Here is an 18,060-nt window from a genome sequence, read left to right as displayed (position 1 = left end):
CTATTGCTGTAAGGAAAAAACCCCGAGAATGCACCAAAAGACCCCTATATCCATTGTCTCACTTTGTGTCTTTTGAGAAGTTTTCCCCGAGCCATCAAAGCTTCCTTTCCACCTTAAATACAGTCTCTATTCCTAGCTCATTGTCTGAAGCATTATCAAAGAAAGAATGGAGACTTGCTATGGAAGTAGAAATGGATGCATTAGAGAAGAATGGGACCTGGGAATTAGTTGATTTACCAAAGAACAAGAAAGTAGTGGGCTGTAAATGGGTGTATGCAGTAAAGTTTAAAGCAGATGGGTCCCTAGAACGCTACAAGGCAAGGTTAGTCGCGAAAGGATACACACAGACATATGGAGTAGATTATCGGGAAACATTTGCTCCAGTAGCAAAGATGAATACAGTGAGAATTCTGCTATCCTTGGCTGTTAATTTTGATTGGGAATTACAGCAATACGATGTGAAGAATGCTTTTCTTCATGGAGAGTTAGAAGAGGAGATTTATATGAGCATTCCACCGGGATTCAGTGGGGTTGACAAGAACAAGGTTTGTCGGTTAAAAAAGGCATTATATGGGCTGAAACAATCCCCACGTGCTTGGTTTGGACGATTTGCCAAGGTAATGATAGCTAATGGTTACAAGCAAAGTCAAGGAGATCATACCCTGTTCATCAAGCATTCAGCCTTGGGGGGAGTTACTGTTTTGATTGTATACGTAGATGATATCATAGTGACAGGAAACGATGAAGTAGAGAAGAAAACTTTGAAGTGGCGCCTAGCCAAGGAATTTGAAATAAAGGATTTAGGAAAATTGAAGTATTTTCTAGGAATTGAAGTGGCTCGATCAAGGCAGGGAATTTTTATTTCTCAACAGAAGTATGTTATGGACCTGCTCAAGGAAACAGGCATGACAGCAAGCAAACCAGTTGGAACTCCCATTGAGCAGAATCACAAATTAAGTGAGGCTCATGGAGATACAGCTGTGGACAGAGAGATGTACCAAAGACTTGTTGGGAAACTCATTTATCTCGCACATACTAGGCCAGATATAGCTTACTCAGTCAGTGTTATTAGTCAGTTTATGCATGATCCTAGAGCAGTTCATCTACAAGCAGTTTATCGAGTGCTTCATTACTTAAAGGCACATCCAGGGAAGGGAATTTTATTCAAAAAGGGTCCTGAAATTGATCTGGCAGTTTACACAGATGCAGACTTTGCAGGGTCTCCAGTTGACAGGCGATCAACTTCAGGATATTGTACATTTCTTGGAGGAAACTTAATATCCTGGAGAAGCAAGAAACAAAGTGTGGTAGCAAGGTCAAGTGCTGAAGCAGAGTTCAGGGCTATGGCAGCAGGGGTATGTGAATTATTGTGGGTTAAAATTATCCTAGAAGACTTGAGGATTCAATGGAGCAAACCGATGAAGCTATATTGTGATAACAAATCTGCTATAAGTATAGCTCACAACCCAGTGCAACATGATCGGACGAAGCACATAGAGATAGACAGGCACTTTATTAAAGAGAAGCTAGAAAGTGGACTGATTTGTACTCCATATGTTCCGACAGGACTTCAACTTGCAGATGTGATGACAAAGGGACTGTGTAGCAACATGTTTCATGAAAGTGTTGCCAAGCTGGGAATGGAAGATCTATATTCACCAGCTTGAGGGGGAGTGTTGAAGATATGTGATCTGATATTATGGAAAGATTTGATAATATAAATATTAGGAAAGATTTGATTATAGTATCATATATTAATTAGGTATCATATGATTATAGTATCATATATTAATTAGGTAATAGTATGATTATAGTATCATATGATTATAGTATCTACTTGTGTATATATATATTTGTATATTGTGTAGTCCAAAGTGAAAATAGAAGAAAAGTATTTTTTCTCTCCATTTTTCTTAGTTTACAAAGATCATACTCCATCCCATTTTGTAAGTCTTGGTCTACTTTGCACATAGTTTATGAAACATAAAATTTGTCCAAATCACATCAGCTACTGAAGCGACTCTTCCATTATTGCCCCCTTAATCAAAGTTCAATATTTTGTAGGTTGACTTTGGAACACAACTACCAAACTACAAAGATGGTTTATAACACTAATTATTGAGGGAACATAAATCTTTTCTTCTCAGAAATAGTACAAAGGGTATAATAGGAAAGTTGAGCTTTATTTAATTCCATTTTTAAACCATGACAAGTACTTTTGCACAAACCAAAATAAAATGTAAAATGGGACAGATGGAGTACTTAAAAGCAATGTACTGTAATACCCATCAAAGTCACAAAATTTGCCTGATGAGAGTAGTGCAATGCAAGGACTCCTATTTATCATCCTTGAAGACTATATAAAGTTGCACCAAATTCATACTCCGAGAAAGTTTCAAATAAGGAACACCATACCACTAGAAAAGATGGGAAATTGACTAATTTCTTCATGTAGGATGTAAAAATAAATTGTAGTCAGCCAGAAGTTTCCATAAATTAATCTCATGTAGAAGCACAGAATTAATCACTTAGTTCATTACCATATTTTGGGAAGCTAAGGCATTCAAGAATTTTCATTTGGTCTGTGCGGAACTTTCAACAACACAAGAAAGCACCAGATGGTAGATACCATGTAATGACATATAAACTTCGTTTGCATCCAGCGACATACAAAGCACCATGATTATACACATGGTTTTCAAAATGGTCATTGGGACTTTTAAGACTTGTATTCTACTTCAATTTGACAAGATTGAAAGTCCTACTTTGACTAGACAAACACATTACCAATGGATAATAAATAATAGCCCAAAAAGAAAGTAGAAATCCCATTAGATCACAACATTAGTCAACATGCATTTAATGTAAAAGTTAAAATCATATGCGTCCTTGTTGTTTGGTGTGGAAATTTCAACACAAGGATAGTGTGAATATTCTGACAGAATCAACGAGGAAAGGTAATCAAGTTGGGAGAGTAATGATCACAGATAGACAGCAAAGTACCAAAAGCCAACTCCTTTAGATCTTAATATCCATCCCGGTTATAATATTCCCCTTCATCACTAGACTCATCTATCTGTTCCTCTCATAGATCGATTTTGTTTAAGAAGCACAGTCACAGTTAAATATCTAATACATAGAGTCATGTTCCATTCACATAATCTGCATATGCTATTACCAGTCTCAATCCCTTGGTGGAACATAAAACAGATTTGGGAAAAGGAACAGACGCCTATTGGGTGGGCTTACAATACCATCCACTTGGGAACAAAATAACCCATTGGAATTTTCAATAATCAATAGTATGGGTTTATTTCCCCTTTATTCCAACAAATATAAAGGAAAAGCATGGCCATATTTTTGCACTCTTGTTTTCCTGTTCTCTCAAGTGCACAAGAGTTTAAGAAATCTCATTTCATAGTACTCAAAGAACCGATGTTATTGTTAAAAAGTCGGGCACTAGAATCATGAAAGTAACTAGAAGATACTAGCATAAAATTGTCATCAATTGAACAGAACAAACTATTCTCTGACATTTTCTCACAGAATAACATAGATATATAATTGCTTTTGATCATACACGCCTACATAGTCATCAACTGCATCTACAGCATTGGATTTTAAAGTTTTCTGTTACCTAGATACAAAGGTCCTCCAAGACTGACAGTAAGGAGTTCAACTATAATAACAATTGCAGCGCCGAACAAACCTGTTAATAGAGTCCACAGAAGCTGCTACATGATCACGAAGGTTACGAAAGCAATGCATACCAGTCAGCTCATTGCCATCCTATGAGAGAGAAACATGAAATCATGAATCATCCACAACAGATTGCAGAATCAACTACAGAGACAGCTCCCTAATCTGCAAAAGTATTTTTCTAGACTTCCAAGTAAAAATCAAATTTGCAAGTTTCATTAGAAATTCAGGAAGCGAAATCCCAAGATTATTAAAAGATCCATCCGTGAGCTCTTAATTGCATCTCAAGGGATAATGATTCTCAAATCCATAGAATCAAAACAATTCTTCCTTCACATAAAGAACAGATATCCCCAAATACAGGAATAGACCACAGAAATCATCCACACAAAGAAGTGAGAACTTACTTTTGGTAATTATTTTCAACCATTTTGAAAAACTGACTTGAGCTTTGTTGCTTTTGTTACTTTACATTCTACTTATTCTTTAACATCAATCTAACACACACGATGAAGAAAAATGACAGCAATCTACCTTCATTTCCACAAAAAGGAAATAAAGAAGCAGCAAAGACACAAAAAGGAAACATCTGAAAAGACTAATCATATAAATTTAAACTAATAAAAAATAGAACAAAAAAAGGGCGACAAAAGCATCTCTAAACTTGTGGCGACCATCAACTCCTCTATAACGATATGCAGTGAGAGAACAAGCCCTCCTTTCTAGCAAAGAAGTTAAATTGAAGAAATCACCAAGACAGCTAAAGATTAAGCAAAAAGATTTTGGTTGTGATAAACATACCAGTAAATGCTGCAAATCAAGAGTAACATCTAAAGCTCCAGCACAATCTGCAGAAGTAATAAGCTGTATAAAGCAAATGAATGTAGCATCAGCCTAAAGTCTAGACAGAGAATAAGCAACTATTAGCCAATAATTTAGATGATTAAACCTAAAAGTGAAACCAATCATGCAATTAAAGAAACTAAAAACTAGATAAGACTAAATCCTAACTAGTTTATAGAAACCCTATTAAACAAATCGGTGCAACAGCTACATCATGTGCTGAAATTCACTGCCTAATTAAATCTCAGACCAAGAACATCATTTAAGAAAAGTTCTTGGTCCAAAGGATAGTCTAATGTAAGATCTTCCTGATTTGTAACTTAGATACCAAGCCCATTTTATTGTTTCAATCCAATTTGCTAAATATTTGGCTGCAGCGAATTTTTTTTTTTTTTAATTTTTCCAGAGCTGTGAAAGGTCATTGACAGAGGCACATTATTCATTTTACTCGATTAATGTCCAACAGGGCAATACCTAAAATTCGGGTTTGTTGGTGTGCAGAATTTTAAATTTTCAATCTAAAAGGGTATAGTTTCTTTAACTTTTAACTTCCTTAATTTTAAAGAGCATACTAGGCTGATTTAAACCCTCAGAAGTTTTAGTATCGTATAATCAAGTTACTCCCTGGTTTGTCAGCCAGTGTAATTCTTCTTCAGCACGCTTAGCATATTAAGTTTAAACCTCCAAACAAATAAACTGCAACTCAATCAACTTAGTTCCAAGGCTTTGCAACTAGGCAGTTGCTAGAGGTTCCCCTTGGTCAAACCTAAATAGAATAATTTGAGTATCATTTTTTCCCATAATCATGTCCATCTTAAAATTATCCTCCATAATCTTAAATTTGCCATGGGAGTAATATTCTTTATCTGAAACCCCTTTTTACCCCCAAATTATCATCCAAATTCTCAAAGTTTTATGGGAGAAGCATTCCATGTTAGTGCTTCTAACCCAAAGAAAAAAGTCCTCCTTCCAAACAAAAGGACTCCAATGTTCTCCTGCAACATAATGCGGACTAAGACTTCAATAAGAACAATATCATAATCTAGAATCTGCAGCCAAGAATCTTCTCCATCCTCCACCGTCCAAAATAAAATAATAACTAGCATATTCAACATCTTGTTCAATCCATTATATTTGTCATCACATCCGGATTATCCTCATGCATGTCTTAGATGGAATTTAACTTCTACACTAATGCAAGTCTTCGTCCGTCGGAAAACTAGAAAAGCAAATTGTACACAATCACATATGTCAAAAAGAATAACTTGCGAAGCCAAAGCCAAAACCAGAAACAATTTCCGAAGATGAAATGAAATACACAATGCTTACCAACTTGAGAGTTGAGAGTGCTTGGTTCACATACTGTATAAGCATCAACTTTTTCCTCAAAGCAACCATATTTTCCCTCCGAACATTGACCTCCTGTACCCGCCTTGCCGACCCCACCAAGTCAGAGTCCAGAAGCCTTATAGTCTCCTTCAATTCCCTAATTCTATTACAACCTTCAACAATCTTAGCATTTAAATCCTCCAACTGCCCTTGCGCCTCATAAAAAGAGCTCGACCGGAGCGAAATCTCCTTTACCAAATGCAGCTCCACCGTATCCAAGTACTGCGAGAGCTTCTCCTGCAGAACTAAATTCTCCGCCGTCGTTTTAAACGGACACGCCGCCTTAAAAGTCCCGCCATCTTCCAATTGAAAGTCCTCCTTGAAGTACAAAGCTGGAACTTCCCTCAAGCAAGCCACCAATGCCTCGCCCTGGCCTGCGAACTCACTGTCCTGCCCCTCGAGCGATTCATGCTGCTGAATATCGTGGAAACGACTGTAATGCTCGGTAATGGAGCTAAGATAGGGTCCGAAATCAGGTTTGTTCACTTCGGATCCGGGTTTCGGGATGCCGGCAGAGTTGGCAGCGGGTAAAGGCGCGAATTCTGGCGCGGGGATGGAGGACGTTGGTGACCACCAGTAGTCCGATTTTCCGGCGTGTGGATTATTAAGAATTGAAGCTAGACTTTGACTGCCGGAATCGGAAATCGATTTCGCCAACGACGACGAATTCCGGACAATTTTGCTACTGTGATTGGCGAGATTGCTTTCGTACCTTCCCAATCGGGAAGGCGATGAATCCATTTGCCCTAACTGCTTCTCAAGATCTACTCAATAACTACGCAGTAGCTACCAGCACAACGGCGACGTCTCCGGCGGCTGCGACGGCGATGGAGAGTCTGAAAAATAATCTTTTTTCTCCTATTTTAGTTTATCATAGTACAATTTTGGAGAATTGGGTTGAGAGAAATGTGAATAATATACTGGCAGATCTATATATGAGCGTGATTTTGACAGGGGATTGGGTGATCAAATTTTTTTATTCGGTGAAGATCTGAGAAAAGATTTTGGATCTACGGAAGGGGGTAATAAGTAATAATAAGAGGAAATGTGGGGAAATCGGAAATGGACCGGGCGCCGGCCGGTTTCAGACGCGCATTGGATTTAGTTCGCTTTGCTTTTGTTGGTAATTACATTTGATTCCCCAAAATTTTGAAAAATAACAGAAAACCCCTTAAGGAGCTTATTTTGTTGTATTATTGCCCAAACAAGTTTTGCAACTAATTTTGTATATTTTCAATCACATTTTTACGTATATTATATCACGAGAATAACATGGATTGTTATAAATAATAAAATGGATGTTGTGAATTATGTACAACAGTTAATCATTTTTTGGAATGGAGTAATGGGCTTCAGTTCTCGATCAAAAAATCTAACTACTTTATATCATGAGAACAACATGGATCGCTATAAATAACAAAATGAATATTGTGAATTATGTACAATGGTTAATCATTTTTCGGAATGGAGTAATGAGCTTCAGTTTTCGATCAAAAAAACCAACTACTTTTTTTATCATTTTTTCAGCGTCGAACGTAGAATGTGAAATTAAGTTAAATTGTTTAAATGAATATTTATGAAATCTCGAACCACATGTAGTGCCTAATTTAATCGTTTCGTTTCAATTTTTAGTATTTCTTCTCAAACAATCTTTTGTACAAATTGACATAAAAGAGTTTTAAAGAAAAAGGTAATTTATCTTGTTTAGTGGTATGAAGAGATTTTGGTAGATTGGAATTTTTAATCCTCGACCCAAATATCCATGCGTTCAGATAACTTACACTTTGTCTGGATTGTAATTTTTTAAAGATAGAAAAATTTTTGTATTTTCTATAAACACATTTGTCAATTACTTTGTCAATCTTTTGTATTATCTCATATACATCAATTCGCTATAGTATTTTTTTTTTTACAAGAATTTTTTTAAAAAAGGAGTAACAATCTCAAGGGGCTCTTAGGGACTTGAGTTTGTAAGCTTTTAATTCGAGGTTTTACTTCTGCATTCAAGCTGCCTACTACCTTGAGTTTGCAAGCTTTCAATTCTAGTTCTTGAATTGTAATTCCCATGTTTTACTCTTGAGAAATTAAGGAAAACTGCTATTGCAAGAAAACAATGTAATGTACATCAACTTAACAACCAAAAAATAAATAAATAAAAAACTTTAAAAAAAAGAGTTCAGATTTTATGCTCTTCACAAATAGAAGAAACTAACAAAGATATCAAAGCATGAAAAGAATGTCTTACATTTAATGAAAAAATCAATCATAATTTTGCACCCTAACTAATCAAAAAAACTCTCTCTTGCTTTACAGAGGATAACAGCCACTTGCACCTTTCCTTAGCCAAGAAAATTCCAATCACCTGACTTAAATTTTCAACAACTTGACAAGCAGCCAAAAAAGATATCACAGCAGCATTTCATGTCAATGACTAGCACCCATAGATGATGAAAAAATCCTACTCAAAAATTGATTCCCATGTTTCTGGTGGACTGCTACGCTGGACATGGTATTTGTCTACTTACAGGAAGAAGCCAAAATGGCAGGGGCTGCCAAAAGACCGACTTATGAACTGTCCAGCTTCCACATATGCACATAAAGAGTTGGCAGAGAGTATCATACTTTGCTTGCTAGCCTGCACACAAGTAAATAATGATAAAGAATTACAAAATCTTTCGAGTCTGAAATGGAAGAAGACATTTTCATGCATTTCTCTCATCGATCTCTTTGAATCAAAATTTATGATCACAGTGGCACACAAGTTGGACTTCCTAGGTCCAACAAAATACAGAATGATAAAAGAGCAGCTTGTCCCATAGGGAATGATTTGTATGCAATATACTGGGATTATGTACTCTTCTTGTCCACTGGATATCAAGACAACTCCATATGAACAAAAGCTCATGCTCCAAGATTACCATCAGTTCTTACCTGTTAAAGTATAGCCCTAGCACAATAGATCTGGCTTCTTTAACCAGTACTGCTGAAACCTCTGCCTAGCATACTCCAAATAATCGAAGTCGATTTTGTTAACGTGTTCCTGAAAAAAATCAATGCAGTTAAGTTGAACACTGAATTTGTAAATATGCATGAATCTTATGATTAAGACGCTCAATGAAGTCTTATTATTTAAAATGAGACGCTATCAACTATGTCAAGTGCCGGTATCTTTAACTGTAATACTAAGCTAACTTCAAAACTGTCGGAAATTATCTTGAGGACCGCAAAATCCATAACCTAAAAGTACTCCTAATACCTATTTAGTCCTACCAATCACCCCTGTTCTGTGTGTCAATATATGTTGAAAGAATTACAAGAGATATCTCTTGTTATTTAAGGGGCAACCAAATTTGAACATGATTTCATAAATAACCACAGTTTGCTATACAAACCAGTTCCACAAAGTATCCAAAAGCCTGGACAGAAACCCAATCAACTGCCAAAGTCCCTGCTTGTACTGATGACTCATTTCTAGCATTTAGATCTTAGAGACCAAAAATAGAGAAAACAAGAGAAAAACATTACAACCATTTTGAGACATAAACTGTCAATTGATGAAGGGCATAAATTTATCCTTTGTAATCATGTGGGAGGACAGAGATCAGGAAAGCATCAGAAAATACTGGCTGTAATCCTTATTTGAGCAGTCGAATGACATTTTTTCAGCACAAAGTACTTATTCTGTGAAATGAATGAATACTATAACTTGTTCACATTTGTCGAAGGCACTGAATACTAGGAGAGACCAACTAACTATAGGAGATATTCTAGTCCACAACCATTTTAACTTGGTACAAACATGCAACTCCATCAAAGAGGATGACTCAGCAGATAAAACATTTCAGACACCTTATAAGGTACAATCATGCCTTCAGTATAAGCACAAAGCAACTTATTCTATGGGAAATTGAGAAATAAAGAAGTAACTACAGATGTGCACAGGACACTGTGGTGCCTCATGGTCAAGAAAGCAATTATCTTCTCGGTAAACCTCTATCACCCAAATTCCACATACCACACGTTTGATTTTTCATAATTGCTTCGCGCACATCCTTGTTGCTGTCTAGATTAGACTTTTTTAGCTTGTAACATTTGAGTGTTTCTCTTACCCTGGTGCAAGTAATTAACTAATAGTATTCTAGACTAAAACCATTCAATGCTCAGAGTATTATAATAGTGTACTAAAACATTTATGCAGTGAATGGATCTCATACAGTACCGAGATAATTCCCCACAGGCCCCAGAAGAGATGGCTTGCAAGAGTATATTTCTCTACTTCTTGGACTAGCTGGTCCACCTTAAAGGCATTAGGTTGATCACCTACACAAAAGATCATAAAGATTGAGATTGGAACTGATAAGAAAGTTCATCCAAAATTTTCTTCTATTGAAAACGAAAAAGCACTGGAAATTAACAAATACTAGACTTGGACCCCCTGATTAAAATTTCTTAACGCATGTTCTTCTAGCATCAGTGCATGCAAAAATCGCTTGGTTGGCCTTCCTACCTGACGAATGCCTATTTTCTATCTCTGAAGCCTACAACAAGAAGTGGGAGAAGCAGGATTCGAACCTACATAGAAAAACTTCTTATCAGAGTTTGACAACTTGACTTGAACACAATATCCATTGTCTTTTGTCTTTTTCTTTGGTACTCTATGGCCTATCGACTGCCCTTGCTTGCTGGCAAGTGTTGAGGTGACATAAGGGAAGACTCCCTATTCTGCTGGACCTTGGTTCTCAACTGTTTCACTAGAAGGGCTGCTGCTTATGGAAGCAAGGTCGCTAAGGTGACTAATCCATCACCCATACTTTGCAGGTAATCCCTTACGGTGCCAAAGACAGAAAAAATGCATATTGATTACCTTAATATTTCTTACAACAGCTACTCTACATTTTCCTTTGAGTGGTTCGTGAAGCAATTGATGAGGCACAGTATATATTAGCTCTTAATAGGACATATTCCAGATGCTTACCTCTGCACGTGTAGATCACTATTTGTTTTTACTAATTTCCTTTTGTATGCGCTAATATTTGGTTGATGGCCAGCATTTACATTAATGTTTGGTTCACTTCTAAGGCATAAAAGCCTCATGATCTGACAAATGATGGATCCTCTTTCATTGATCAAATTGAGACTTTTATGTTCTACCATTTGGGAAAGGCCCCCTTTGGCGAAGTAAAGTAGGAGACTGCATCAACTGGTTAGTGAATTAGATACATCAAGACTTCACAGGCAGGATGAAGTTTGGAATATCCCAAGTGAGCGTGAGCAAATCCATGCAAAAGGTACTACAGCATGGGACAATACGAGCCCCATTCATAGAGAAATTAGAATGTAGGCTGTATATCACGTAGCTGAAGTATGCCTTGGGTAACTTGTCAGGCACTGATGGCTACAAATTTGATTGTTGTAGGCGTGCATCTAAGCTACATAATGTGAATAATCTCCAATGCCCCCCATCATATACAATAGACAAGCTATGCATACATATACCTTTACATACACCACAGACAAACACCCCTCATATAATGCACAGGGAGAGAGAGAGAGAGAGAGGGAGGGAGGGAGGGGGATTTAAAATGTTCGGTACCTGAATTACTTAAATATATCTGGACAAACCGCTTGCGCTCCTTGACATCTGTTCCAAGTTCTTGGTCAGTGAAAAGCAATTCAGATTCGGTTTTCAACCTAACACAAAGAAAACTGTACAGACTTACCGGGATATTTACTGTAGTCCAAAATATGAGGGGTTTCTGTATGATAGTCAGCAGCCATTTCACAGAAGTGATTTGCAATATCAAAAGCAACAGGATTGTAACTTGCATATTCATAATCCTGTGAACAACAACAACATGATTTATAAAAGATTAACAATGAATAAAACTATATAGAATACAGAAGGAAAGAAGAAGAGGAAGAAGAGATTACTCTGTTTTTAAGCAGAGAGACATAGATAGCTATCAAGTAAAAGCATATTCGCTTAATTCTACAGAAAGTCACAACGGAAACACACACACACACACAAAACAAAAGGAGGTGATTCAGTAACACTACGTTTTATTTGAAATTGAATCACTTGAATTCACTTGCAAAACAAATTACCCCATATTAAGGAGGAGCAAAACCATGGAATATAAGATAACAAGCTCATTAACAAAAAAAAGGACCACAGATCTCTGTAATATAAGAACCCACTTGAAGGAAAAATCAGGTCACAATCTCAGGCAGAATACTTATCCTGATCACAAGATGGAACATTTCCAACGTACTCCATGTTTACCAAGTATATAAATAACTGGACGGTTATTCAATTGAAACAAAAAGAGAAACTGCAGCTACAGTTATTTTCCCTGATTCTACTTCAGCGCAATATACTTACTGAAAAGAAACAAAACTAGTAAAGAAATCACTTAGCAAATTTTGCCAACTGGTAGATTACCCAGCTGACTTTATTACTTCAACATAATATAAAGGATGAGGATCACATGAAACTACAAGAATTTTCCTTCAACATGCTATAATCAGAAAGCACAAAAGTAGACAGCAGTTATACTTACTATTATGGTAATGGATCTGGTCTCTTCATCAATCATTATGTTCCCATACTGTAAGTCATTGTGGCAGAAACCTATTTGTTGATTGTCACTTGTCATTTTCTCTTGCATGCCAGATATTTCATCCTGTAGGGTATCCAGGGAAAAGGCCTTAGCTTCTTCCAGTGAACACATGTTCTTGGCAGCATTCAACCAATTGCTGCAAAATCAATGCATGAAAAGCCTCATCAAACATCTATTGAATGAAAATCAAAATAATTATCTGTAACCATTCAAAGACCTTCATTTTGGTAAAGGTGTCAACTTTGCCTCTTTTGTCAAAGATGACTTGAATTTAGACGAGCATACCGCAGTCTATCCCAGAGGAGGATAGTCTTCAGGGCAGGCATATCAAGTTCATGAAATTCCCTCATTTTGACGGCTATAAGAGCAGATATTTCTGGATCACGTAGATCAGGTGCTGAGAGAGTCTGAAACGCAAAAAAAGTTGTACTATAGTGAATTCAGAGCATGTATCAGAATGTAAAGAGGCAATTTGCTAGGGAACCCAATGTTTTACCTGAAAGTTCAAAGTCACATACACATAAAACATCTGAGAACTAAAATGTCCTAAAGTCCACAATTGGAGGCATGTATTACAAGTCAACAAACAATCTCTTCTTGACTTCCAAACTACCTTTTAAGAGGCTAGATTAATGATTAACTTTAAGCAGAGTGGATCCTTCAGAAATATGTGATGCTTCATCTCCTTCATCCTTAGAGTGGGATGGCTTAAGAGAATATCTTCGATGCAATTAATCACAAACAATTAATCTAGGAAAGTTTCAGGAAACAAGATAAGGATATATCATCGTGTATTTAACATCTTGGTACATTACATTCTTAGCATTGCAAAACAAACTTAGCACTATGATTTCAATACAAGTTTAATTCCGGAGATCACGTTGTCTTCAGTGCCAATTAAAGTTGCACCCAGCAACTTCGAGCCCACATCATTTGCATTTTAAAAAAGGATTCCAAGTCACGGTAAGACAATTAAAAGTTTGGCCTTTGAATGAAGAGCTTGGATCTCCAATTTATAAACATTAGATTGCCATGGAATCTTAAATTTTAATATTTAAGCCATACTGAATATGCAAACACATTATTTTTTCAGCTCGCAAATAGAAAAACAAAAAAAATCACAATCCAATGCATTGAAATTGATCCCATCTCCCTATAATTACATATTAGAAGTGCAGAAACAATTCTAAAAATGTAAAAACCCAAAGCAAGTACCACTGTACAAAAACATAAGCAAGCATTTTCTTGAAAAAAGGGGAAGAAAAGAAATAGGAAAAGTTTATGTACCCTGGCACGAATGAACTCTTCAACACGGCCATTGGAGAACCTGGCAAGCAATCTAGGCCCCTGACCCTTCTGAGACATAAACTCAAACGTCTTGATCTCATTCTCCCTATCAAAGAAGATATCCACCCCTTTACCATAAATCCTCACGAGCACTTTCCTGGATCGCTCGTGAGTAGTGGGCCATTTTATTTGAAAAACTTCGTTAGTCATAGCCCCCTTAAGTGGGATCACCTGCAATTGATCCGGGTTGATCGTATCCTCCCATTTTGAAGCCAATGCTCTCAAGATCTTCTTGGCCTCTTCAGGAATGCAATCATTGTTGTTGCTGCTGTCCTCTGCAGGCGAATTGGATTGGTTTTGGAAAGAGCCCATTATTGGGGGTAGAGAGGTGCTTTTTCTTGGGATTTTTCTCAGGGTGGTGGGTTCGTTTGTGGGAAATGGAGGGAGAAAGGTGGCTGGTGGGAGGAAATTTTGGAAAGGCCGTTGTGGAGATTCGTCATGGAAGAGTATTGAATTTGGAGTCAATGGTGCTGCCGAGTTGGGCAGTTTGAAAAGGACACGTTGCGACATTCTGGGGAGAGCGACTGGAGCATCAGCATTGCACGTGCGGCTCACCCCAGAAGCGCGAGGCGCCAGCAATGGACGCGAGGCAGTACGGTCGATCTGTAAACCATTTAATTAAATGGTGTAACATTTTTTTTTTACGTTTTGTAATTTTATATAAACTTCTTGTATATTATTATAACAGAGATGTAATATTTTATTACTATTCATGTGAATTCTATATGTAATAATTGTGTCTCTGCTGTTAAATTTTACAAGTAGTTCATGTAGAGTTACACTTTGTTCAAAAAATGTTATATTATTTCGAACGATTGTACACCGAATCCGCCCAAATGAATGGTGTAAGCAATGGACAACAAATGTAAGACTTATAAATACTTTTTGGACGATGTGTAAAAATATAACAAATTTTTTACACAAATTTGTAATAATGTGTAAAAACATAACAAATTTTGGGCACCAGTTTAAATGAGAAAATTTTTTGTATTTTACCAACATTTTATTGTGTAATCGTCAAGTATATTATATTGAATTATTCTGATTGTATCTATGTTGTAGGGCAAATTGACGTAGGCAATTGTAAGGTTCTTGATCCAAATGCAAGGGAGTAGGCATCCCTAGGCAACAAAGGCATAAAAGTGAACCATGTAAATTGGATCATTGCATTGTACAATGTAAATATTGACATAACAGAAGTAGGCAATATATATGCCAAAATATGTGTGTATAAAGACATACGCACACTATGATAACAACCGTCCAATTTGTATCCAAAACTCAATCCTAACCGTCCAATTTCAATTTTATTCATTTTTCACCATAAATTATTTCTGCAATCATTATTGTGATTACAGAGAATATATAAAAATGGTTTACAAATATGGGTCTTCTAGGATAGAAAATTCTTTAGAAAAATTTTATAGAATAATATAACACTATTTCTATGGTGTGATGTTTATTAGGTGATACAAAAGATTGAAAAATATATTTATGATATAACTAAAAAAATAATTTGCAAAGAAATGACTACTTAAAAATTTAACACATTGTTAGTTATTACAAATAACTTGTATAACTTCATTAGGGACTAAACTTCAAATGCTAAATATTAAGGACTAAAATTACATTTTTTTTTCCATAAGTCTTAAGGACTATAATAATTATTTATGTTTGTAGTGAAAGTGCAAAAGTAATAAAGTGATAAAGATCTTTTAGAAACATAATTTTTAGAAATTTCACCAGTTAAATGGAGTTTCAAGGTATTGAATTCCGTCGTGCCTTGTCAGGATCATCGGTGTTTTCTCCGTGTCAGAGTCATAGTTGACCGAATTTTTTTCAAAACATGAATATTCTGAGAAATTAGCCTAGTAAATGAGTTAAGACTTGCCAAAAGCTAGTTTGGAGGAGTGAAAAATGATCTCCAAATTGCATGAATTAGGCATACCCTCCAAGGTTTCTTTAACTTGCAAAATCTCTTTAAATTTTCAGACTTACATGGATTATTGATGACTTAAGAACTATTTGTGTTGAATAGTTTGCCCATTTTTTTTGCCAATCTTATAAGTTAACCTTCTTTTTTTTCCCTGAAAGTAGGTTTAATCTTGAATACCAGATATTATTCGGAGGAAAATTGACTTGTTTTTAACATTGGCAGCATGCAATCCCTCAAAATTTATAGACGGAATGATGTCTTAACAACGAAAGAATATTCAAGAAGATAACAACTGCAGTATATACCTTCTTCTAGAAAAGAATATTCACCAAAAGAACGACAAAATTAAGTGGCATAAATCAAAAATTCCTAAAGAATACGCTTCTTCGAGATGCAAATTATAGTGCTAAAGTTATGTATAAGAGTATGGACAATCTGCAGAATCCTTATCATGCTGTTAGATGACTCAAAAATGGAAAACTGCCACATTCACAAACACTCAGATTCCTTGATGTATGGTACCTGAGTCCTGAAAATATGCTGTTCTTGTCCTAAAATGCCCGTTAAAGAAGATGCAGATATATACCTTATGGCATGTCCTATCAAGAACTTGCATTGAAATTAGGGATAATTGCAGAAACCTCCCCTGAGGTTTCTGATACTTGCACTGACCTCCCCTCTAGGTTTAGAAATTGCATTCAGCACCCCTGAACAGGAACAATTCGTTGCAGAAACCTCCCCTGAGGCTTGATGTCCCATTAAAAAATTATTTGTAGAAGTGAGATAAGAAATTTCTTTCAATTTTACCCCTAATCTTGCTTGACAATTAGTGTTAACAAAGGAGGGGCATAGGCATTAAAGATCAAGCAAGTTCAGGGGGTATAAATGCAACATATTTTTCATTCCAATATCTAGTTTGGTTTGATGAGTGTTTCGGAATTAAATGTAATTAAATTTCAAATTTATCCCTGATATAACAATTCTTATAAAACAAAAGAATTACACATACGACAAATTAACATCTCCATAATTGTAACTACAATAGTTATTAACTTTTTTGATAAAATATAAGAAAATCATAAACCATAACAAAAATTAATACTAGAAAATAAATATAGTGGTTGTATTAATAAGGAGTAAATTTCCAAAAAGAGAGAGTTTTTAAACTAACTTTTTAAAGAGTGGCGATTTTTGAGTCTCTTCCCAAAGAGTGAAAAAAGCATCGAAGGAATGCGTTCTTCCAAATAAAAATGCAACTTTCAAATACGTTATTTGAATTTTCATAAATTTGTTTAAATATGAAATTAGTTAATTAGATAAACAGAAATTAGTTAATTAGTTAATTAATTAATTAGATAATTAGTTAGTTAATTAGTTAATTAGTTTAACATGCAAATAGTTTGTTAGTTTCGGATAGACAACAGCTTTATTTAATTAGTTAATTAGATAAATAGAAATTAGTTAATTAGTTAATAGTTAATTAGATAATTAGATAATTAGTTAATAGTTAATTAGATAATTAGTTAATAGTTAATTAGTTAATTAGTTTAACTATGCAGAAATAGTTTGATTAGTTAATTAGATAATTAGTTAATAGTTAATTAGTTAATTAGTTTAACTATGCAGAAATAGTTCGATTAGTTAATTAGATAATTAGATAAATAGAAATTATTTAATTAGTTAATTAGATAATTAGTTAATTAGATAATTAGTTAGTTAATTAGTTAAGCAGTTAATTAGTTAATTAGTTTAACATGCAAATAGTTTGTTAGTTTTGGACAGACAACAGCTTTAGTTAATTAGATAATTAGTTAATTAATTAATTAGATAAACAGAAATTAGTTAATTAATTAATTAGATAATTAGTTAATTAGTTAATAGTTAATTAGATAAATTAGTTAATAGTTAATTACTTAATTAGTTTAACTGTGCAGAAATAGTTTGATTAGTTAATTAGATAAATAGAAATTAGTTAATTAGTTAAATACAATTGGGGGTACTCTAGTAAATTCACACATTTTTACCTTTTAAATTAACTCCAACTTTTTCTAGGGGAGGTTACTGCTATTTCAAAATTGATAGGGGAGGTCAGTGCAAATGTCAGAAATTTCAGGGGAGGTTTCTGCAATTTTCCCTTGAAATTATTACATGTCAAAAATAGAAGTTCTCATAGGCAAAAAGAAACACACACACATTTTAAGTGAATTGATTTTTTTTCCCCTTTAG

General features: G+C 35.2%; 2 protein-coding genes across 3 annotated transcripts in view; both read right to left on the bottom strand.

The window, feature by feature from the left end:
• The window catches only part of LOC113782987 (vacuolar protein sorting-associated protein 54, chloroplastic-like), a 28,124-nt gene extending 21,220 nt beyond the window's left edge, over positions 1 to 6,904 (bottom strand). The window contains exons 1-3 of the mRNA XM_027328978.1: positions 5,872 to 6,904; positions 4,501 to 4,563; positions 3,710 to 3,789 (exon numbers count right to left, since the gene is read on the bottom strand). Of these exons, the coding sequence (XP_027184779.1) occupies positions 3,710 to 3,789; positions 4,501 to 4,563; positions 5,872 to 6,672 (944 nt within the window). The 5' untranslated portion in view covers positions 6,673 to 6,904. The remainder of the gene's footprint in view (positions 1 to 3,709; positions 3,790 to 4,500; positions 4,564 to 5,871) is intronic.
• Positions 6,905 to 8,145: 1,241 nt separating this feature from the next.
• Positions 8,146 to 14,429, bottom strand: LOC113783564 (probable choline kinase 2). 2 transcript variants are annotated; one of them, XM_027329737.1, is made up of 8 exons: positions 13,839 to 14,429; positions 12,837 to 12,958; positions 12,492 to 12,687; positions 11,652 to 11,769; positions 11,525 to 11,572; positions 10,146 to 10,251; positions 8,863 to 8,971; positions 8,146 to 8,566 (listed from the first exon to the last, which is right to left on the bottom strand). In XM_027329737.1, exons 1-7 carry the CDS (start codon positions 14,406 to 14,408, stop codon positions 8,902 to 8,904), a joined length of 1,230 nt encoding a protein of 409 aa, XP_027185538.1. In that variant the 5' UTR covers positions 14,409 to 14,429; the 3' UTR covers positions 8,146 to 8,566; positions 8,863 to 8,901. The 2 variants fall into 2 exon arrangements, with proteins under 2 accessions (XP_027185538.1, XP_027185537.1); XM_027329736.1 differs by having other exon boundaries at positions 10,151 to 10,251.
• Positions 14,430 to 18,060: the final 3,631 nt, after the last annotated feature.

The sequence above is a fragment of the Coffea eugenioides genome, chromosome 9 (assembly GCF_003713205.1).
Source record: "Coffea eugenioides isolate CCC68of chromosome 9, Ceug_1.0, whole genome shotgun sequence".
NCBI lineage: Eukaryota > Viridiplantae > Streptophyta > Magnoliopsida > Gentianales > Rubiaceae > Coffea > Coffea eugenioides.
Note: the sequence above shows the minus strand (reverse complement) of the source record. Positions and strands in the feature narration are given on the sequence as shown.